This window comes from Protopterus annectens, chromosome 12.part0, assembly GCF_019279795.1.
Source record: "Protopterus annectens isolate FY-2018-M chromosome 12.part0, PAN1.0, whole genome shotgun sequence".
NCBI classification, from domain to species: Eukaryota; Metazoa; Chordata; order Ceratodontiformes; family Protopteridae; genus Protopterus; species Protopterus annectens.
Window position 1 is genome coordinate 563,627,507 of NC_056746.1, and position 24,055 is coordinate 563,651,561.

Sequence of the window (24,055 nt, forward strand, 5' to 3'; positions counted from 1 at the left end):
AGAAATTAGTAGTTTATTGGCCATTTTGGGCTAATTTCTATATCTTTCATTTCCCTGCTATAAAACCTGCATTTGCACGGTTTTGTGTGCTGGGCAGCACCAGTTAGCTAAGGTATAACTATTCCCGGCTCCAAAAAGTCTACTCTTCAATTTTTCCCTTGGAACTAGACAAACTTTCAACTTAAGCACTCAAACCATTCACTTCTCATCCCAGCACTTGCTCAAAACGCATAGCAAGCACTAATAAACCTTAGCACTAGACTCCCCTGTACTGCAGAGAAGGATAAGGCTCTATATTCGACCTTACCAGCCAATCAGTGAAACTGTTCACTTTACTTATCCAGGCAAGTCCAAAGGGCAGTTTCAGGTGTACTCTTCGGTCCAACTGGTGAATTTGGGCATTTTGAGTCAATGTTACAATTGCCTCATGTACACAGACAACCCTCTCCTCCTTCCACCAAACACTAATACATGTGAGAGATGCAATTACACAGCCAAACTGGAGGCTAAGCTCTCTCAACCCAAGACTGGACCAGGCAGTCAAGAGGAGAAGGGAATTACTTGCATCACACCACCAGTCTCACATAGACCTATGAAACAAGCACCAGCAAAAAACACACATAAATACACGAAAACATACTCGTTAAATGAAAATCTGCAAAAGCAACAGAGACCTCCAATTTAAGTAACATCCACCCCCCCCAACACAAACCATGAAACACATACTTCACAAGACCAGTGTTCCATGCAATCACAGCCCTTAAAGCAAAATAACATACCCAACACGCTAGTAATTAGTGACTCTATAGTCAGGCACACTGACATCCCACTCAATAGGCTGAACAAGGAGAAGGTTACTTTTAGCTGCCTGCTGGGAGCCATGATCCGCTACATAACACAAGCACTCAGGTCACTCCAGAACAAGTACAGATATGACTCTGTCACTGTCCATGTTGGTGTGAATGACCTGAGCCATACCTCCCTGGACTACATGAAAAGAGACATGGAGGAGCTCTCTGATCATGTAGCCCAGGCCAGTATGACCCTGACCCTGAGTAGCATCCTGCCCTCACCAAGAATGATACCACGGTATAGGTTCATAGGTTCATATGTTGGTACTAGGCTATCAGCACTAGGGCCTATGCAAGCCTAGCCATAACAATTCCCTGGATATTTCTTCCCACAGTATTTACTTCTCTGGACCCCTGTCTAGCAGGGCGACTGACATGATCTCCAGGGTGAATTTCCTATCTCCCATCCAATCATCAAGGTTCCTTTTGAAGAGGGCCAGTGAGGCACTCTACTTGACATGTATGGGCAGTCTATTCCAGAGTATGGGGAGTCTCTGGGTCAGGAACCTATCCCTCCAGCATGTTTTGTTCATTGTGATGACAAGGTTTAGATCCCTGGAGCAGGTAGCTCTGAGGGATTGGGATTTCTTTAAGTGAAGCATGTCCAACAGCTCAGGGTTTGACATGGCCTTGTATGTTAAGCAGAGATTACCTCTGAGTAGATGATATGCCACAGAGTATAGCTGGAGTTTTTATAGATGGTCAGCATATGGCATCTGCTTTAGGCCTGTGATTCTTTTAGTGATGTATTTCTGTGGCCTTTCCAGCTGTTGCAAATGTCTTGTGAGGTACATACCAAACGGGGCATTATACTCTATAATGGGTCTAATGAGGGATGAGTACAGTGGGACAATGATTTTTTCTGGATGAAAAGCCCTTAGTGATGAGGTGTGCCACATTGACTGTTGTGGCGATGTGGTTATCGAAAGTGAGACCACTGTCCACCTGTGTCCCTAAGTCTCTCATCACACTTTTGATATTTAGTGTCCTGCCACCTATGTGGTAATTCATGGGTACATGTTTTTTTTCAAAGGGGATAACTATACATTTCTTGGCATTAAGCTTGAGCCCATGGTTCTGGCACCAGGCATCTGTTTCTGTAAGGCCCTTTTGTAGAATATCCACATCATTTGGGGATTCAATAATGGCTCCCAGTTTGCAGTCATCTGCGAACTTTGTTAGCCAGAGTCCCTTAGTGTTGGCCTGTACTTCAGAGAAGTAGATGCTAAACAAGAGTGGTCCCAGGACTGAACCCTGAGGTACGCCACTTGTCACCTGTCTGGAGCTGGATTTGGAGTTGGCTACTTTTACAGTCTGGGTTCTGTCAGTAAGCCAGTTGGCAACCCATCAAGTGATGTAGGGATTTATGCCCAGCTTAGTAAGTTTATCTATGATTCCAGAGTAGGGGATGGTGTCGAAGGCCTTGGTGATGTCCAGATAGGCTGTGTGGACTGCCTTACCCTCGTCCACAGCTCTGGAGACTGATTTGAAGAAGGCTGTGTGGACTGCCTTACCCTCGTCCACAGCTCTGGAGACTGATTCGAAGAAGTCAATCAGATTCAGGAGACAAGATCGGCCCTTCACAAACCCAAACTGGGTGGAGTCCAGTGTTTGAAGGTTACCAATGTCCTTGTTTATAAGTTCCATGATAATGTGTTCCATGCCCTTGCAGATCAGGCTTGTCAGACTGATGGGACGGTAGTTCCCAGGATCTAAGGTGGATCCCCCTTATGGAGTGGGATAACTGTTGCCGTGCGCCACTCACTGGGCATGAAGCCTGAGGTGAGGCTATGATTAAACATGACACTTAGGTGAGGTGCCATTTTATTTTGTAGTTCATGTAGTACACAGCCTGGGATGTCATCTGGCCTCATGGATGCTGTATTCTTAGCTTTGGAGAGTGCAGTTTCTACCTGTGTGGCCATGATTTCTGGAATTTGGCAATCTTTTGGTATTGAGATGGGCCCTTTAGGGGGTGAGATGGGGTGAAGTTGGCACTAAATCGATCTGCCAGGATATTGTCAATATCCTTGGGATAAGTATATTTAATGCCATTCTGTTGTAGCTCAGAGCAGATCTAAGCATTGCCATTTAGATTCTTGACATAACTACAGAATGCCTTGTGGTTGTCTTTGGAATCTTTGGCAATTTTAGAGAAAAAAAATGATCAATTTCAACAACTGGCTAAGCTTCTGGTGTCATTCAAAGGAGATCCAGCGTCTGTCAGTCTGTGATGACATGCTCGACAAGCCATGCTGCTTTGCTAGAGACGGCTTACACCTGTCACCCTTAGGCTTTTGAATACTAGCCAAGGCTCTAGCCACCCCCATAGTGACTTTTTTAGGCAAAGCTCAAAAGACAAACCACCACTGTAAATAGCACAAGTAACAAAAAACTGAGGGTAATGCTACTCAATGCCAGAAGTCTAAACCTCAAAATGCACGCACTCGAGGCACTCCTCAGTATGGAGAAAATCGATATATGTGCAGTAACAGAAACCTGGTTTAAGGCTCTAGAGACCACCCCAGCACTACCAGGCTACATTTTGGCCACAAAACCCAGACCGAAATACAAAAGGTGGGGGAGTATCCATATTCATCAAGGATACCCACACCTCCAGGTTAGTGGCACAGCATAATGCTTCAGAGATCATCCACGTGCAACTAATAATGGGCAAAACTGCTATTCAAATTATAGCTTACTACAGATCACCCACCATGTCCCAGGACCCCCACTCCGCATTCCTGGAAACACTGGGAAACATAAAGGTCCTACCAAACACCCTGATATTGGGTGATTTCAATTACCCAAACATTAACTGGGAGAACTACGCAAGTACAAACTCCCTTGCCCAACATTTCCTAGAATTTATAAACTCAAATGCCCTGGATCAACCGGTCAACACCCCCACCAAAGGTAACAACATATTGGACCTGGTCATCACCAACATGGGTCACTGGTGTTCCACACTGGACGTCAACCCCTCGTTGGTTAGATCTGACCATAAACTAATCACTCTGGATATCCACATTCCACCACCAATCCCGGTCAAAGAAACCACCGTGAATAACTTTTCAAAAGCAAACTTCACATTACTTAAGACTGAGGTGGAGAGTTTCAAAGCCCCCGTGCTAAAGGATAATGCTGTCCAAGCTGCAAACTCCTTTACTAATGCACTCTACGGGCACCTACATGAATGCATGGATTGTGCTATCCCACACAAACCAAGACTCACTCCTCCAAGAAAAGGAAACCAGTCTGGTGGACCCCTGCCATAAGCAAGCTATACAATAGAAGGAAGAAACTAGTACAGAAAAGAGTAAAATCCCAAGAAGGGAAGACATCCCTGATCAGTATCAGCAATAAACTATGTCCCCTCATAAAATCATCCAAGGCTAGCTTCGAAAAAAAAAATTGCCATGGACTCCAAAGATAACCACAAGGCATTCTTTAGCTATGTCAAGAATCTAAGTGGCAATTCTCAGATCTACTCAGAGTTAGTGCAGAATGGCACAAACTACACTGAACCAACCGATATAGCCAACATCCTGGCAGACAGGTTCAGTGCAAACTTCACCCCCCTCTCAACCCCTAAAGGGCCCATAACTATACCAGAAGAAAGTAGTGCCTCGGAAATCACAGACACTCAGGTTACAACAGCCCTCTCCAAAGCCAAAAACACAGCATCAACGGGACCGGACGGTGTCCCAGGCTGCGTCCTACATAAGCTCAAAAATGAACTAACCCCTCACCTAAAGACACTTTTTAAACTCAGCTTCTCCACAGGCTATGTGCCCAAAGAGTGGTGCACAGCAACGGTTATTCCACTCCACAAAGGTGGAGCCACAGCGGACCCTGGGAACTATTGCCCTATAAGCCTGACTAGCTTGGTCTGCTAAGCTATGGAGTGCATCATCATGAATCTCATTAACAGAGACATTGGGAACCTCCAAACACTGGACCCTACCCAGTTTAGCTTTGTTAAGGGCAGATCATGCCTCCTAAACCTGGTAGACTTCTTTGAGACAGTTACCAAGGCTATAGATGAGGGAAAGGTGGTCCACACAGCCTACCTAGACCTCGTAAAGGCCTTCGATACCATTCCCCACTCCGGTATTATAGACAAGCTCACCAGCCTGAACATAAACCCCTACGTCACAAGATGGGTTGCCAACTGGCTCATGAACAGAACCCACATGGTAAGAGTTGCGGGAGCTAGGTCTGACTCTAAACTGGTTACAAGTGGTGTTCCCCACGGCTCAGTCCTAGGACCCCTCCTATTTGGCATATACTTCTCAGAGGTACAGGCAAGCACAGGAGGACTATGGCTGACCAAATCTGCAGACAACTGCAAACTAGGGACTATAATTGACTCTCTGGCTGACACAGACATCCTCCAAAAGGGTCTCACTGAGACAGATACCTGATGTCAAAACCATGGCCTCAAGCTAAATGCCAAAAAGTGCATAGGCATCCCCTTTGAAAAAAACAAAGTACCCACAATCTATCACATAGGTGGTAGCTCCCTAAATATGCAATAAGGGATCTGGGGACCCAAGTAGATAGTAACCTCTCCTTTGATAATCACATTGCCAAAGTGGTTAGAAAATCCTTCTATGTGGTCCACCTAATCACAAAAGGGTTTGCATCCAGATTGAAAGAAGTCATTGGGCCCCTCTACGCATCACTCATTAGACACATCATAGAGTACAATGCCCCATTTAGGATGTACCTTACAAGACACCTGCAACAACTGGAAAGACCACAGAAGTACCTCACCAAGAGGATCACTGGCCTTAAACAGATGCCCTATGCAGCTTGACTGAAGAAACTCCAGCTGTACTTGGTTGCATACCGCCTACTCAGTGGTGATCTCTGCCTGACATACAAGGCCATGTCCAACCCAGAATTGATGGACATGCTCCACCTAAAGAAAACCATATCCCCTCGAGCCACATGTTCCTGGGATCTAAACCTCACCACAACAATAAATAGGATGTGCTGGAGGGATAGATTCCGGTCCCAGATACTTTCCATGCTACGGAACAAGATTCCAGTCTACATTAGGCAGAGCTCCTCACTAACCCTCTTCAAGAGAAACCTTGACGAGTGGATGGGAAACAGAAAGTTTACGCCGGGATCACTTTAATGGCCCTTCTGGACAGAGGCACAGGGAACTAATCTAAATGGGCGGCGAAAGCCAACACATTCTGGCTAGGCTTATAAATGCCTTCGGGCAGATAGCCTAGTACCTACCTATGAACCCTGTACTACTGGAGGCAGCTTGATTGCAGCCAAATGAAGCAAGAAGACTTGAGTGTTCATCTATAAAGAACTTAAGACAGATAAGCTACAAACATGGTATCTAGCCCAATGCTTCAAAAGAATAAAGCACTCACTGTACCCAGAAGACCCATATTTGACTACGGCATGGGTGCTAGCAAGATGGGGCTAGAAAGGACAGGAATCAACAGCTAACTCCAGCTCAGATCCATTGTGGGTTAGGAAGCAGCTTGGCATTGGGAATCACCACAGTATTAAGGCCCTAGTGATCACACAGCAAGTAGTGTGCAACTTGGTTGGGAGGTTGTACATGCACAGAATTCAGCATGCACAGCCAGTTCTAGAAGATCTCACATGCTGCTGGGGGAGGTGGGGATAGGACAGTCCCAAAGACCTGCAGCCTGACTCACTCCCTGCACCCAACTCTCACCTCCACTCATTAAAGAATAGACTGGAGGGCTGTAATTTGATGAAGAAATGAATGAATGGCTCAAATGTATGCAGTAAGGGGCTGATTTTTTTGGACAAAAAATACAGATGAGCTGCAAACTATATAACTGGAGGGTAGATTTGTCAAATTCAGTAGAGGTTGTTAAAGTGTAGTTGATTAAGTACCAGGTGTTGTGAATATGCATTTTAACTGCTGTTTTTAATTTCTCCAAGTCTTTCGGGTTTCTAATACCATGATGGGAATGGACCCCATTCCTAAGTCAAAGTACATTTAAAGTTCATGAAATTAGTATTGTTTCACTCTTTGATGTCAGCAAAAAGGTGTTCTTCGAAGCACTGCAATGTGCCCAGCAATGACTCCTTCTGCAATTCATATGGTGTTACATGAATTGGTAACATATCTAAATAAGATTGTAATTTTCTTTTTATAAGAACCGTTGCTCCTACTACTATTGGAACTGTCTGGGTATCTTTCTTCCACATGGCTCTCGTTTCTGCCTACAGATCCAGGTATTTTATGACTTTGTGTCTCTCTGTACACAAGACACTGTAGTCACTGGGTGTGGTGATTTCAATGATCTACTTTTGTCTTCTTCTCTTGGAATACTATATCTGCTTTTCTAGCATCTATTTTTTGAACTTTTGGTATTGGATGATCCCATGTGATATAAACTTCATCACTTCCTATGATTCTTTGTGGCTCATGTTTCCAGTGTTTTTAAGCCACTTAGATACCATAATGTTTGCACAATCTCCATTGTAACAGTCTCACCACATTATTATGCCTTTCAGTATACAGTTCCTCTGCCATTAGTGCATTGCAACCAGCAACAAGATGTGTGACTGTTTCCAACAACTTAGGTTGTCATACAAGCAGAGCGGGAGCAGTGAAAAGAGTAATTGCAAATCAAACTGAGGAAGAACAGGCATCAGCGAACGAGTGAAACAGACAAAGAATGGCTCAAATACATGCTGAGGAAGCAGCAGAGCGATGTGCAGCCAGACTTGAGGATGCACAGTTGCGAGCACGGCAATTGCATTCTGCAGCTTCAGATCTGCTTCGTTCTCCTCGATCGACACCAGCGGATGAAATAAATGCTTGCCTGAAATACTCTACTTTGTGGTGACACAAAGAGATTAAAATTAACTACAAATATGCGTGTCCAGCTGCAAAATGATCGATCAGCTGAGATATTCTCACATCAATTGCTGGAAATTGGGAATGGAAAGGTGACGGTTGATCTGACCTCAGGACGAATTTCATTGCCTCATAACTTCTGCAATTTAGTGACATCAAAAGAAGAATTGGTTGAAAAAGTATTTCCCAATATTCAAACCAATTATAAGAATCACGATTGGCTGACTGAACGAGCTATTCTTGCGGCCAAGAACAAAGACGTCTACAAACTTAACAATATTATTCAGTCTAACATTCAAAGCGAGGCAGTCACATACAAGTCCGTCGACACTGTTGTGGGAGCAGATGAAGCGGTTAATTATCCAACAGAATTTTTGAATTCACTCGATCTGCCAGGGATGCCACCGCATGTACTGCAATTGAAAATCGGCGTGCCAATTATCATGTTACGAAATATCAACCAGCCAAAGCTTTGCAACAGCACGCGGCTTGCAGTAAAAAAATTAATGAGCAACGGCATAGAAGCAACAATCTTGACAGGACCTTTCAAAGGTGAAGATGTCCTCATTCCTCGCATTCCTATGATTCCAACGGATATGCCATTTCAATTTAAGAGATTGCAATTCCCAATTTGATTGGCGTTTGCAATCACCATCAACAAAGCTCAGGGCCAATCTTTAGAATTGTGCGGTTTAGATTTACACACAGATTGTTTCTCACATGGACAATTATATGTTGCGTGTTCTAGAGTCGGCAAACCAGACAATCTCTATATCTGCACAGAAAATGGAACAACAAAAAATATTGTATACCCACAAGCATTGTGAAATTAAACATATTAGAAATGTGCGCTTTCTCTTTTCTTTCTTTTCCATTTAACCAGACTGAGCCACAGCAACGCATGGCCGGGTACAGCTAGTATATATATATATATATATATATATATATATATATATATATATGTATATGTGTATATATATATGTATATATATATATATATATATATATACACACACACACACACATACAAACATATATATATATATATATATATATACTTTTTTTTTATATATATATATATATATATATATATATATATATATATATATATACACACACACACACACACACCACATATGTGTGTATATATATATATATATATATATATATATATATATATATATATATATATATATACACACACATACACATATGTGTGTATATAAATATATATGTATATATAAATATATATAGGTCTATAAATATATATGGGTCTACTTCAGTAGACCAAAAGTTCACTTACATGACTTTCAGATCGCTGAGACGAAAAGGCTGACAACTTCAGAGCACCGACATCCTGGAACACCAACTTCCCACTCCAAATAAGTAACCACTTGGCCACCCTGTTGAACTTTGCCCTTTACCCCTGCAGTAGTGTGATCTTGGAGTTGGTATATACAGTGAAAATTGGGTGAAGATAGGTGAAGGCTAGCCAGATAGAATTTTAGAGATAATTCTGTCATCTGTAAATATTAATGTAAACCACAGCCTTGTGTCTTAAATGGTAAAAATAGTGTTACATGTGGAACTGGAAAAAATGTAACAACAATGCACTCTACTGACCAAGTAAAGCATGTTGTGACCCTTTGATGTTAAAACTCGGAGCCAATGAGTCTAGAGTGAGGCATCCTGCCTATTGTTTTAAGGCCAGAGTTAATGGCCAGAATTTGCATGCATAAATATCCTTTATTGCTCTGCCTTCTGCCCAGAGGTGAAGAATGTAAATGTAGTTTCTGTTAGCCTGGGAACCCATGGAAGTGTGAAGAATGATGTAATGTGAACCAGGAATGTGATTTTAAAAACAGGGAGAATCAAAGAGCATTAAGCATTTTTGTCTTGACCATCCAACTCATCAGCACTGTCTTGCTCTATATGTAAGTTTATCTTAGACTTGTGTTTTCTCTTAGAAATAACTAGAAACTAGAAAGATTAGACTAAGTGTTTTTCTGTGATGTCAGAGCTGTACTACTGAATTATTTTAAGTATTTCTCTGTGATCTCTGAACTCTTGACTAGCACTGTGTAGTAGAAAGTATTGTCTTGTGTTTTGACTATTTGTTATTAAATAGTTTTAAAATCCTTTCAACTGTGGCTGTTTTTGCAGAGATAATTTAAGCTCTTTAGAGTACTTGCATGCCTTTGGTAAAATTGTACAAAGCCACTGGAATAGATTTAGCCCTGGGCTATACTACCAATTGGATAATAATATTGCACAGTAATAATCCGACACCCTTTTAAGAGCCTTTGAGTAGCTGATAAATATTAGTGGGTGGTGGCAGATGGCACTACTGTATAGTCTAGGAAAAGGGGCATAGCTGGAGAACCTGTGCCAGCCTTCCTCAGGAGTACCTGTGTGGTTGTATAAACTCTTCTCAAAGTGTGTGCGTGTGTGTGTGTGTGTGTGTGTGTGTGTGTGTGTGTGTGTGTCAGAAACCTGGGCAGGGACACGAAGCACTGGTTGGACAGAGAGGGTGCTGGGGATTTTAGCTTGCCCACTAGGCTGAGATCTGGATCCTATAGCTGTGCCAGTGGGGAGTCTTATTGGGGACCAGGAGAGCAAGGGAGTGACCAGCCCCAGACTGACTGTGATCTCTGTGTGCTCTTAAATGAAATTGCACTTTACTGTTTATATTTTTTAACCTTTCCTCATATATGAGACGCCCTTCACTGGTGTTAGTGGTGAGGATTGAGGCTCCTTGATTGCTGGGCCAGGGCAGAGGCATTGCATATTAATTGTTTGGCAGTGGTGGGATATCCACACCACATATTAATTGATTGGCAAATACTAATTGGCTTGTAGTTGTCTAGGTAGAGTGAATTCCCAGATCTTGTGTACAGGGAGTTTTGAAGGTGTTTTGTACACTAAATCCGGCATGCAGTGAATACTTAGAGTTCAGATCACAATTGTTTTATTTCTTTTGTTAGCTTAGTTAGTCAGGGTGAGCAGGCAACATGTCAGCAGAGGAGTATGGAAAGCTGACAAGGAGCCAGCTGGCTAAGCTGTGCCAGGCTTGGGAACTGGTGCATGGAAACCTGACTAAGGCAGACCTGATTGCAGCCTTGGTTGCAGCTGCACCAGAAAACAGCAACCAGGAGGACAATCAGACTGGCAGTGGAGATATAATATCCTCAGACAATGGACAGCTCAACCTTTCTGCAGAGGACTTAAAAATCCATCTGGAGCTAAGGAGACTTGAGTTGGAGGCCAGGCGTTTGGAGATAGAAGCCGAGGAAAAGGAGTGGCAGAGGAGGCATGAGAGGGAAATGCCAGAGTCATGTTGGTAATGGAAAAGGTAGTAACTGGACCCCAGAATCTCAAAAGGTCAGTAAATTTCTTCCGCAGTTTAAAGAGGGGAATAATTATGATAGTTTCATTTATACATCTGAGAGGGTATGCAAACAGTACAGCATTGACCAAAGGCTATGGGTATGGTTCCTGACCCCCTTACTCCATGGTAAAGCTGTAACTGTTTTGTCAAAAATGTCTGTCTTTGCATGTTTTGATTATACTGCTGTTAAACCTCACTTGTTAGAACTGTTTAAGCTAACACCTGAAACGTATAGGAAAAAGTTTCGTGAGCATAGATGTGAGGCAGATGAAAGTGTGTGTGAATATGCTGCTGAACTGAGCATTTATTTCCATAGGTGGGTGAGTGGATGTCAGGTCACCACTTTTGAAGGGCTGGCAGACCTTTTGCTGAGGCAGCAAGCCCTTAGCACTTTGCCTGAGGACATGAGGATCTGGTTAGCTGATAGACAGTGTGCTACTTCAGATGAGTTGGGGAAGAAGGGAGACCTATACATGGCAAGCAGGGCAGCCCTGCACAGGAAAGGGTCCGCCAGTATTGCTCATGGGTCTAAAGGAACCCATGGTGGGCAGCACAGACTGCCCTAAGAGAATCTGCCAGAGGCAGAGGAAGCCACTAGTCCAGGTACATATCCAGGAGCTTGGGTCAAATATTTTGAATGCAACCAGTGGGGCCATGTGGCATACAGGTGTCCATGGAGGCAAGATGGGGAACAAAAGAAGAGGGAGCCAGCAAGTGGGAAAGACAAAATGCCAATAGTAGGTTGTCTTGAGACAACAGGGGTAGCGAACTACCATCCTGCAGATGTCCTGACAGGGAAGGATTTGGATGAGGCAGTACCATATGCTTATGCAGTTAAACACAGTCAGGCTAGGAGACAAGCATGTGGGTCTGGTATCCTGGGGGAGACCCAGACAGACTGCATACTTACAGCCAGGCCTGGTGAGGTGGTTACTTCAGGGAGGGAGCTACTCTGTAGCAGTGAGACTGAAGGTGAGCCACAGCTGCTTGTGGGTACTGATGGTCCCTTGGACAGAGTGACTGCAAAGGTAGAGGTGAAACCTGGGCAGGGACACCAAGCACTGGTTGGAGAGATAGGGTGCTGGAGATTTTAGCTTGCCCACTAGGCTGAGATCTGGATCCTATAGCTGTGCCAGTGGGGAGTCTTATTGGGGACCTGGAGAGCAAGGGAGTGACCAGCCCCAGACTGACTGTGATCTTTGTGTGCTCTTAAATGAAATTGCACTTTACTGTTTATATTTTTTAACCTTTCCTCATATATGAGACACCCTTCACTGGTGTTAGTGGTGAGGATTGAGGATCCTTGATTGCTGGGCCAGGGCAGAGGCATCACATATTATTTGTTTGGCAGTGGTGGGATATCCACACCACATATTAATTGATTGGCAAATACTAATTGGCTTGTAGTTGTCTGGGTAGAGTGAATTCCTGTAGTTTGTGTACAGTGAGCTTTGAAGATGTTTTGTACACTAAATCCACCATGCAGTGAATACTTAGAGTTCATATCACAATTGTTTTATTTCTTTTGTTAGCTTAGTTAGTCAGGGTGAGTAGGCAACATGTCAGCAGAGGAGTATGGAAAGCTGACAAGGAGCCAGCTGGCTAAGCTGTGCCAGGCTTGGGAACTGGTGTATGGAAACCTGACTAAGGCAGACCTGATTGCAGCCTTGGTTACAGCTGCACCAGAAAACAGCAACCAGGAGGACAATAAGACTGGCAGTGGAGATATAATATCCTCGGAGAATGGACAGCTCAACCTTTCTGCAGAGGACTTAAAAATCCATCTGGAGCTAAGGAGACTTGAGTTGGAGGCCAGGCATTTGGAGATAGAAGCCGAGGAAAAGGAGTGGCAGAGGAGGCATGAGAGGGAAATGCCAGAGTCATGTAGGTAATGGGGAAGGGAGTAACTGGACCCCAGAAGCTCAAAAGGTCAGTAAATTTCTTCCGCAGTTTAAAGAGGGGAATAATTATGATAGTTTAATTTATACATCTGAGAGGGTATGCAAACAGTAGAGCATTGACCAAAGGCTATGGGTATGGTTCCTGACCCCCTTACTCCATGGTAAAGCTGTAACTGTTTTGTCAAAAATGTCTGACTTTGCATGTTTTGATTATACTGCTGTTAAACCTCACTTGTTAGAACTGTTTAAACTAACACCTGAGATGTATATGAAAAAGTTTCGTGAGCATAGATGTGAGGCAGATGAAAGTGTGTGTGAATATGTTGCTGAACTGAGCACTTATTTCCATAGGTGGGTGTGTGGATGTCAGGTCACCACTTCTGAAGGGCTGGCAGACCTTTTGCTGAGGCAGCAAGCCCTTAGCACTTTGCCTGAGGACATGAGGATCTGGTTAGCTGATAGACAGTGTGCTACTTCAGATGAGTTGGGGAAGAAGGGAGACCTATACATGGCAAGCAGGGCATCCCTGCACAGGAAAGGGACCCCCAGTATTGCTCATGGGTCTAAAGGAACCCATGGTGGGCAGCACAGACTGCCCTAAGAGAATCTGCCAGAGGCAGAGGAAGCCACTAGTCCAGGTACACATCCAGGAGCTTGGGTCAAATATTTTGAATGCAACCAGTGGGGCCATGTGGCATACAGGTGTCCATGGAGGCAAGATGGGGAACAAAAGGTGAGGGTGCCAGCAAGTGGGAAAGACAAAATGCTAATAGTAGGTTGTCTTGAGACAACAGGGGTAGCGAACTACCATCCTGCAGATATCCTGATAAGGAAGGATTTGGATGAGGCAGTACCATATGCTTATGCAGTTAAACACAGTCAGGCTAGGAGACAAGCATGTGGGTCTGGTAGCCTGGGGGAAACCCAGACAGACTGCATACTTACAGCCAGGCCTGGTGAGGTGGTTACTTCAGGGAGGGAGCTACTCTGTAGCAGTGAGACTGTAGGTGAGCCACAGCTGCTTGTGGGTACTGATGGTTCCTTTGACAGAGTGAGTGTAAAGGTAGAGGTGAGTAGTAGTACCCAAGATGACAGTGAGGCACCACTGTCATAGGATACCAGACTTCCTGTGGAAGGGGAGCTGGGAAGGGTTACAATGAGAGAGTTGAGACAGGCTCAGCTCTCAGACCCTACATTGCAAGGCCTGAGGTGGGTAGCTAGAGAGGCAGCTTTTTCTCAAGGAAAGGGGGACATATGTATACTGGGACATAGGGTTGCTATACAGGGAGTGGACCCCTGAGGGAGGGCTAGAAGGTGAAAGAGTACAGCAGTTGGTAGTCCCTAGAGCCTACTGTCTGGCGCTTCTAGCCATATCCCATGATATTCCCTTTGTAGGTCATATGGGCATAAAATGTACAAAGAGGCATATTATGTAGAACTTCTATTGGCCTGGAATTTCCAGAGATGTAACAGGGTACTGCAGGACCTGTGAGCAGTGCCAAAAGGTAGGCAAGGCAGGAGACAAGGTGAGAGCTCCTTTGATGCCTTTGTCTGTGATTGAGCAGCCATTTCAGAAGGTAGCTATGGATATTGTGGGTCCTCCGAGTACCCCAAGTTCCACAGTGAAAAAGTATATCCTAGTGGTAGTGGATTATGCTACACGATACCCTGAGGCAGTGGCTTTACCCTCCATTGCGGCACAGAAGGTGGCAAATGCTTTGTTAGAGATTTTCAGCAGGGTAGGTTTCCCAAAAGAAATACTGACTGACAAAGGTGCCAATTTCATGTCAGACCTGCTGGCTTGTCTGTGGACGTCCTGTGGAGTGAAGCACATGAAGACCACCCCCTACCATCCACAGACTAATGGTATTGTTGAGAGTTTAAATTCTACAATCAAGTCCATGCTATGAGCATTTGCAGATCAGTTTAAGAGGGAGTGGGACAAATATTTGCCCCATCTGTTGTTTTCTTACAGAGAGTTTCTCCAGGAATACATGGGTTTTTCACCCTTTGAGTTGCTGTATGGGCATAGGGTGAGGGGACTTCTAGATTTAATTTGAGATGAGTGGGAAGGTGAGTGTGAGTCTCACAAGGAGTCTGTTGTAGCATACGTCCTAAACCTCAGGACAAGGCTCAGGGAACTCATGTGCTTGACCCAGGAGAACCTGGCAGCAGCCTAACAACAGAAAAAGGTGTGGTATGACAGGAATGCTCGAGCTAGAGAGTATGCTGTGGGGCAGCAGGTAATGGTTCTCATTCCTGTCAGACACAACAATCTGCAAGCAGCTTGGGAGGGACCCTATAAGTTGTAAGAAAGGTAGACAATGTTAATTACATGGTGAAACTGCTAGGCAGAAGGCAGGGGCACAAATTGTACCATGTTAACATGATGAAACCATACCATGATAGGGAGGCCCTTGTGCTGAGCATTTGCATTAGATTGCAGGAGATGTCTGAGGGAGATATTGGGACTGATCTCCTCAGTGAGGCTCGGGCTGACACCAAAGTGGAAGGGGTAGCCATGTCCCAGCAGCTATCTCCTACCCAGGTTTGAGAAATCCAAGCAGTGTTGCAGGAATTTGGGGACATGTTCACTGGGAAACCAGGGTGCACCCACCTGGGGCAGCACCAGGTGAATACAGGACTCCAAAGGCTTATTAGGCAGGCCCCTTATAGACTGCCTGAGAGACTCAAACAGACTCTGAGGGAGGAGGTACAGGAGATGTTGGAACTAGGGGCAATTCAAGACACAAACAGTCCCTGGGCATCCCCAGTGGTGCTGGTGCCAAAGAAGGATGGCAGCACCAGGTTCTATGTGGACTACCGGAAATTAAATAGTCACACACAGTCAGATGCTTACCCCATGCTTAGGACAGATGAGGCCCTAGAGCAGCTGAGTGGGGCTAAGTATCTTACAACCATTGATCTTAACAAGGATTATTGGCATGTGCCCTTGACTCCTAGTGCTATAGAAAAGTCAGCCTTTGTTACTCCTTTTGTCTTATATGAGTCCACAAAAATGCCCTTTGGGATGAAGAATGCCCCGGAAACTTTTCAGAGACTGGTAGTTCATATCCTGACAGGGGCAGGAGGGTTTGCCCTTGCTTAGATAGATGATATTGTCATCTACAGCCATTCCTGGCCAGAGCACCTTCAGCATGTCAGGGAGGTGCTCGGCAGACTGCAGAGGGCAGGGTTGACCATTAAGCCGAGCAAATGTCAGGTGGATATGGCAGAGGTCTCCTACCTAGGACATAAAGTGGGGAGTGGTAAGATAAGGCCAGTACCTGCCAAAGTGGAAGCCATTCAGGCATGGCCTACACCTGTTACTAAAAAGTAGGTGAGGGCAATTTTTAGGGACAGCAGAGTACTATAGAAAGTGCGTCCCCAGTTATAGTACCATAACTGCTCCCCTCACAAACCTGACAAGAAAGAACAGGCCAGATAAGGTAGTGGTGACCCCAGCATGTCAGCAGGCATTCCAAAAGCTTAAAGAAGCTTTGAGAGGGCCCCCTGTGTTAGCCAGTCTAGATTACAGCAAATAATTTGTTGTGCAGGTGGAAGGTGGATGCTTTGAACCGTGGGTTGGGGGCTGTACTTGGCCAGATTTCTTCAGAGGGAGAAGAGCACCCAGTGCTTTATCTCAGTCATAGGCTCCAACCCAGGGAGGAATGCTATGCAGCTGTAGAAAAGGAATGTCTAGCCATAGTGTGGGCACTGCAGAAACTTCAGCCTTATCTGTTTGGAAAGAAATTCACTGTTATGACAGATCACAACCCCTTAACATGGTTAAACATTGCCAGCCAGCAAAATGCCAAGTTGCTTAGATGGAGCCTGGGGTTGCAAGCATATGATATGTCAGTACAGCACAGCAGTGGGATTAGCAATGCCAATGCAGATGGGCTCTCAAAACAGGAAATGGGGTAAAGTATACTCAGATAGACCTAAGTCCCTCAAGCGGCGTTTCTCACGGGTCACTTGAAAAACTAGCTTGAGTTCTCCGGGGGGGAGGGGGATATGTGAAGATTGGGAGAAGATAAATGAAGGCTGGCAGCCTAGCCAGATAGAATTTTGGAGATAATTCTGTCATCTGTAAATATTAATGTAAACCACAGGCTTGTATTTTAAATGGTAAGAATAGTATTACATGTGGAACTGGAAAAAATGTAACAACAGTGCACTCTACTGACCAAGTAAAGCATGTTGTGACCCTTTGATGTTAAAACTCGGGTTTTGAATTTCTATTATTAAATATTTTTAAAACCCTTTCAACTGTGACTGCTTTTGTAGAGCTAATTTAAGCTCTTTAGAGTACTTGTATGCCTTTGGTAAAATTGCACAAAGCCACTTGAATAGCTTTAGCCCTGGGCTATACTACCAATTGGATAATAATATTGCACAGTAATAACTTGATACTCTTTTAAGGGCCTTTGAGTAGCTGATAAATATTAGCTGGTACTACCGTACAGTCTGGCAAAAAGGGGCACAGCTGGAGAACCTGTGCCAGCCTTCCCCAGGAGTGTCTGTGTGGTTGCATAAACTCTTCTCAAAGTGTGTGTGTGTCACCTACTTGGGCAGGGACATGAACCACTGGTTGGACAGAGAGGGTGCTGGAGATTTTAGCTTGCCCACTAGGCTGAGATCTGGATCCTATAGCTGTGCCAGTGGGAAGGCTTATTGGGGACCTGGAGAGCAAGGGAGCAACCAGCCCCGGACTGACTGTGATCTCTGTGTGCTCTTAAAGGAAATTGCACTTTACTGTGTGTATTTGTTATCCTTTTCTATTATATGAGACGCCCGTCACTGGTGTTAGTGGTGAGGATTGAGGATCCTTGATTGCTGGGCCAGGGCACGGGCATCGCACATATATATATATATATATATATATATATATAAATATATATATATATAAATATATATATATATAAATATATATATATATAAATATATATATATATATATATATATATATTTATATATATATATATATATATATATATATATATATATATATATATATATATATATATATATATATATATATATATATAGATATATATATATAGATATAGATATATATATATATACACACACACACACACACACACACACACACACGGGCTTAGTGAATAAAAAACACAAACTGCATTGATAAATTTACAAAAACAAAAAAGAAGGTAACGTGTCAGCTAAATCCACAAAGACGAACCACCACTTAGAAGTATAAAATGATCGCAAGCTTTATTCCAAAGGTAAAACTGTGGGCCTAGGTTGTATGTTAGGAAATTCTGGCACATCTACAAGTACTGCAAAGTCTTTAGTGTTCATATAATTCATTGTGCAAGTATGTGAAAGTTTTTGTATGTATGTGTATGTGTATATGTGTGTGTGTGTGTGTGTGTGTGTGTGTAGGTCATGATTTGCTGGAGAGATATATAACTGTTATGGCAGGGCATATAGAAAGGCCTCAAAAAATAACAGCATGCCACACAACGTCTCCTTGGTAAGGAATTCTTGACATAAAGAGGACTCTCTTGAAATTCATCAAGAGCAAGGACAGAGATGAGTTTAAATTCTCTGAAAGTGATAAAGTAGCAAAGTAGTGAAGAATAAATGTTAGCTTTACTTCTCTGTTCCATTAGCTTTGCCACTGACCTATAGGAAATGGGGGGGAAATCACTGTACCTTTAGGAAATGTGAGGGGTGGGGGGATCACCGTGCCTTTAAAATATATCCTATGGGATTTTAAAATATATTGTGTGGGTTCCAAATTAGTAATATCACTGTACCCTAATGTGCATCCATTATAAAACTAAATGTGGAACTTAGCTACAATTTTAATAACTATTCCATATGAGACGAAATAAAGAATTCTGCTGTACTTTAGAAAATGAAATAAGGAAATCCACACACATTTATGATCTGGTTTGAGAGAACTGAAATAATTAATTCTGCAGCACTTTAAATTTATGCCAAGTGAAATTGAAAATTCCACTACAAATCAAGTCTGGCGTGTGTGAACTGAAAGAATGAATTATGCCTTATCTTTCTTCTTTTCCGCTCATGATTGGCAGCAGTGGAGTTGTCAGCCCGGCTCCCAACCTTCCACAGAAGGCACACACGCACTCACACCTAGGGCCAAATTTAGAGTGTCCAATCCACCTACCTCTTTGGGATGTAGGAGGAAACTGGAGCACCCGGAGGAAACCCACGCGACCACAGGGAGGACATGCAGATTCGGTACAGAAGGCACCCCAGCCGAGAATTGAACCAGAGAACCTCTTGCTGTGAGGCAGCAACGCTAACCGCCGCTCTGTTTAGTGGAAACCGAAAACCATGAATTTGAAGCAGTTTTAGTGCATATTTCATTGCAACAGAAAATGGATTTTTGTTGTACATTTAGCATCTGGCCCAACGAAAACAGTTCATCTCTGAAAATTGCTGCCTTTGATTTACACTAGTGTAGAACGTTTAAATCTAAGAAAGCAGATCTAACACCTGAAAGGGCAAGGCATGCTTGGACCGTGAAGTGATTAAGCAGTTTCTAGAAATAAAATGTAATAGTTTTCGTTTTTGAAAAGAAACCATAAAATTAAGGACCAGCTATTGGACCCTTTGGGTGGTAGAACCGCAGCACTCAGACCAAAAGACCTGCTGCGGCGATCATGGATTTTTCCTCTGTTGGCTACCATACGGCCCATACTACAGCGATTGAACTTGGAACTTCTAAGTTTTTTAAATATATTTCCTTTTTGCATAACATTGGCTACCATCTATCTTTCTATTTAACAGCAAAGTAAAGAGCATTGAGTGGATTAACGTGGATCCCGCGTGCGTCCCGTTACTTAAAGGACATTTGAAATTTTACAAAATAAGCTCTGTCGCCAGCAAATTCAAAATGGTCATTTTCTGACCAAAATAAATCGAACTTGGGGAATGTTAATTATTTATGTTGTTAGTGCTTGAGGTACAATTACAATGTTTTCCCTCCTCTAAAATATTAGTCCAGTTACAGTACAACTGCCAGGTTTCACACTACACAACTGCCCTTATCCGAACTGTGCAGGGGAAAAATACAGGTGGCATACACACACAGTTTGCAATATACTGGACATTAAAAACAGAGTAAAAAACACGTATATCCGGATTTATACATTCAAGTTGCAGTAACCCAGTATTTCAAGTCACTGACATTGTTTTGCTAAAACTCGGGACAGATGTGGGTTAACATTTCAAGAAATACATATTTTATTTAAAAACTGGGCCCACTCCTGTACCAGTTTTATCCCGGTTTAGCTTTCTTTTAACAGTACAAACCCAATCACTCTAGGGAGGTCTCGGGAATTCCGTCCACCTCTTTACGGAAAACACACATTTTGGTACGAAGCTGTAAATTGGTACATGATATAGACTATCAGAAACTGCCTCGATCGCTTTTTATCAACTCCACCTTTGCACTCTCATATTTCTTAGCGTCTTACCACAAAGAAATAAAGTAGTTGAAGACCCTTTTCACAAGTTAATTAATAGCGCAGTTTACGTATATTCTTTTTTTTTTAAATGTCCACATATTTGAGATGACAGAAACACGTTCGAGGCCGTCTCAAAATTACTGGGGTATATCATTCAGTAAAACTGCATCAGAAGTATTCAAAATGGTCTAGGGATCTAAACCTCTTCTGCAACATTAACAGGACGGTTTGGAGGGACAGGTATATCTCGCAGAGGATACCACTGCCCTGGAATAGACTCCCCAGTCGCATAAAGCAAAGTCCATCCCTGGCTGTATTCAACAGCAACATGAATCTATGGATGGAAAACAAACTTTACCCCAGAACTGCCCCCGGTGGTACTGATGGACAGAAGCAGCTCTCGTGAGCGGGTCCCTTAGATTATCTATGGTATGATCCCAGTTATTCTCATTTGGTGTAATATATATTATTGATTATGGAAAGTTTAACCAGATGGGATAGGTTAATTTGAACACAAAAAGGGAACATGGATAGCCTTAAAATGACCTGCAAGAGCAATTAGCCTGGTACTTACCTGTGAAGTTATGAACATAAGCTGTGCTATCTAGCCTGTGAACCTATAAGAAAGAGTGCTGTACTACATATGATATACCATACTCAACGTGAAAGTTACTTTTTGAACACTCCTTATACTGAAGATGACAGTGGTGTAGTGACTCATGTTCATATCATATATCATATTTGTAGGTCGTACCCCCCACCCCCATTGTCCCTGATTTTAGCCGGCCTCCCCGATTTACAACAAAAATGTTCTTACCCGTCCATTGTTTTAACCGGATAAATTTCAGTTAACGAATCGTCAAGCATTGCACTAATTTGTTTGCTTTGTGTTTCAGAAAATGAACCCTGACAGCAACTAATTATTTCGTCAACCGTCGACGTGAAAAAAAATGCATTTATAGCTCTCAACCTTCCATCTCCAAAATGAGGAAGACCATCTCTCATAATGTGGAACTAATAGGCAAAATGTGGAACACATACTAATGGCTTACTACAACTTCAATTAAGAAAGTCATGGGGTGCTTAAACATGCTGGTATTACTTATAAAAAGATAATTTATTGAATTAATGATTCATTTCTATTTACTGTAGATATCAGTTAAAAACTTCCTAACACTGAATGTGTTACAGACACTTTCAATGTGGAACTTCGAGGAACATGAACTAGTTAATGGGTATTGTAAAGGTCTTTCTAATATGGTGTTATGCCCCTGAAAATTGATAAACGCGATACATTTAATGAAATATATAACTCAGTCTTCAGCAATAATGAGCTCAAAAAACGTGGTTTTGATTTTAGTAAAATGCTTTTCTAAAGGAAGATAACAGACATCTCATCCAGGTATGAAAAGAAGATAAAGTGCAGCACATTGGTTCAATTGCTCCTCTTCGTACTGAACTATCTCTATCCCAACTCGGCATTTCCGCCCTGCGAAGCAGCATGAACATGCAATATTCGTAGACAAATATGTTTCCTAAATTTTCTCTTACAGTTACATAAAGGGATTATTTTGTATCTGCAACACTTCAATACTACCAAAAAAAATTCAGAAAGAACTCGAATTTTACAAAGGTGAGCAGTTAGTGAGCAAAAATCTAACTATCTGGATTTATTTTGAGTATGGTTTGTCTTGCAATACCCATCTTCGGGCATAAGAAAATGTATAATCCCTAGTACTTATCTGCAGTGCTTCTCTCAACTAAGCATAACCGGACAACCAAGACCGCACGTTAGTGCAGTCACAAACGGAAGTGTGAATGACGTGCAATGAGATATAAGCTACCACCACCACTACTGTTCAGCACCCCAGCCAGCAACTTTCAGTACCACGGACAGCAGAGCGTGCGGTTTCCTCAGTATGTAATTGCTGGCCTAACTGAGTATGGACAGAGGAACCAACAGTACTTTTCAAGGACAGAGGTGAATATTTAAAATTTATAGTATCTGCAAAACTGAAGCAGCCTACCTCTAGACTCTCTAAGCGGTCTTTCAAAGACTGCATGGTGCGCCCAAGATGTTCTATGGTCTCGTGTGGATCCCGAGGCAAATCGCCCATGGTATCTTTGCCTCCCGATTTGCCAGATTCTTTTCGCCAGGCTCCTTGGTTATGTTTGCCACTCACCGCCGAACCCTGTGAATGAGCCTCACATCTGTTAAGCTTGGAGGTCAGTTCTTTGATGGTCTCCTTCTGGTTCACAATTGTTTCCTTTTGCTGTAATATTGTCTCTCTTAACTGAACTACAATGGCTCTTAAGTCTTCCTCTGAAGGGTTGGTGCTCTGTATGGGTATAGGAGGCAGAGGGCAACCAAGATCAGCATCAACTGGAACAGACGTGCACACAAAACGCGTACCAGTTTTGGTATCCTGCCCTTTAATACTCCCGAGGGACAGAAATATTGTCCAAGCTGTACAGGAAAACACACGGATAGTCATTGTAGTAACAAGATGATTCAGGACTGAATGGTGCAGATAGTTTATCAGCTAGTCTGATAGAAATCTAGAACACATAAACGTGTGTACTTTCAACGCAGATTATTAACCGTAAACTTAACTGTAGGCAGCCAGGAGTAGCAACGGTAGCAAAATTATATCAGTTATATATAACTAAGAATAAACTTAGATGACACAAACTAGCTGCCCAGAGTCTCAATAAAACTAAGTGCTATCCAGCAACGATATTTTTAAAGCAAGAACATGATTTAGATCTGATTGTAAGGTTGCTTCTGTGAAGATTGTAACTGTGAATGATGAAGCAGCCTACAACTTAAGCTGTTACGTGGTGTGTCAACAGGTGACGGTGGCTTCAAGTTCCAATATTGAGTCCAGTGCCTTTTCTCGATTGACAAGGTGTGTCTTCACCAACGTACACGCCCGAAGAATTGCAGATTCTTTTTAGCCCCTGGATCTTGGCCCACACGTCGGTGCAATGAATAAAATTATTTCCACACCTCTTCAGATGTAACTGATTATTCGACACTTAACAGAAAGTGTTTTGCTTCCAGCCACATCCCACTTTACCTGAACTTGGAGAGTTCTCCACGCCCCACCTCGCTCTACCCTACCTGACGACCACAAAACTTTGAGCGATTTCCAGGTTGGTTTAATTATTTTCGAGAATATGCTCACTATGAGATCTGTTGACCAAAGGAGAACTACTGCCGCATCTCCTGCTACTGTTTGCAACAACGTCTATCAAATGGAGTCTAAAGGAAGCGCGAACTGCTCTTCTAGCTTTTAGAGCTTGCTGATTGGTGCAATGCCGCATTTGCGTCACTGAAGGCACTTGCTTCCAGAGACCAGCTTGCGGTCTGTTACAAGGTAGGAGTTGGCGCAACTGAGTCAAGTAGGCTGAAAGTTCTGCTATTAGAGGTCACGCTTCCGGTTTGGAGTTACTTACAGACAATAGTAAACAGTGGAGGTGCAATTCATCGTCTAATCACAGCTATACAGACAGTGCTGGGACGAATCATTCTTCTGTTCCTGCCCTGCCTCTTATTCCAAGTTGGGACA

General features: G+C 43.1%; 1 protein-coding gene across 1 annotated transcript in view; it reads right to left on the reverse strand.

Moving 5' to 3' along the window:
* The window catches only part of NPTX2 (neuronal pentraxin 2), a 191,221-nt gene extending 167,495 nt beyond the window's left edge, over nt 1-23,726 (reverse strand). Inside the window, exon 1 of the mRNA XM_044089699.1 lies at nt 22,511-23,726. Coding sequence (XP_043945634.1) covers nt 22,511-22,978 — 468 coding nt within the window. The 5' untranslated portion in view covers nt 22,979-23,726. The remainder of the gene's footprint in view (nt 1-22,510) is intronic.
* Between the last annotated feature and the right edge of the window lie 329 nt (nt 23,727-24,055).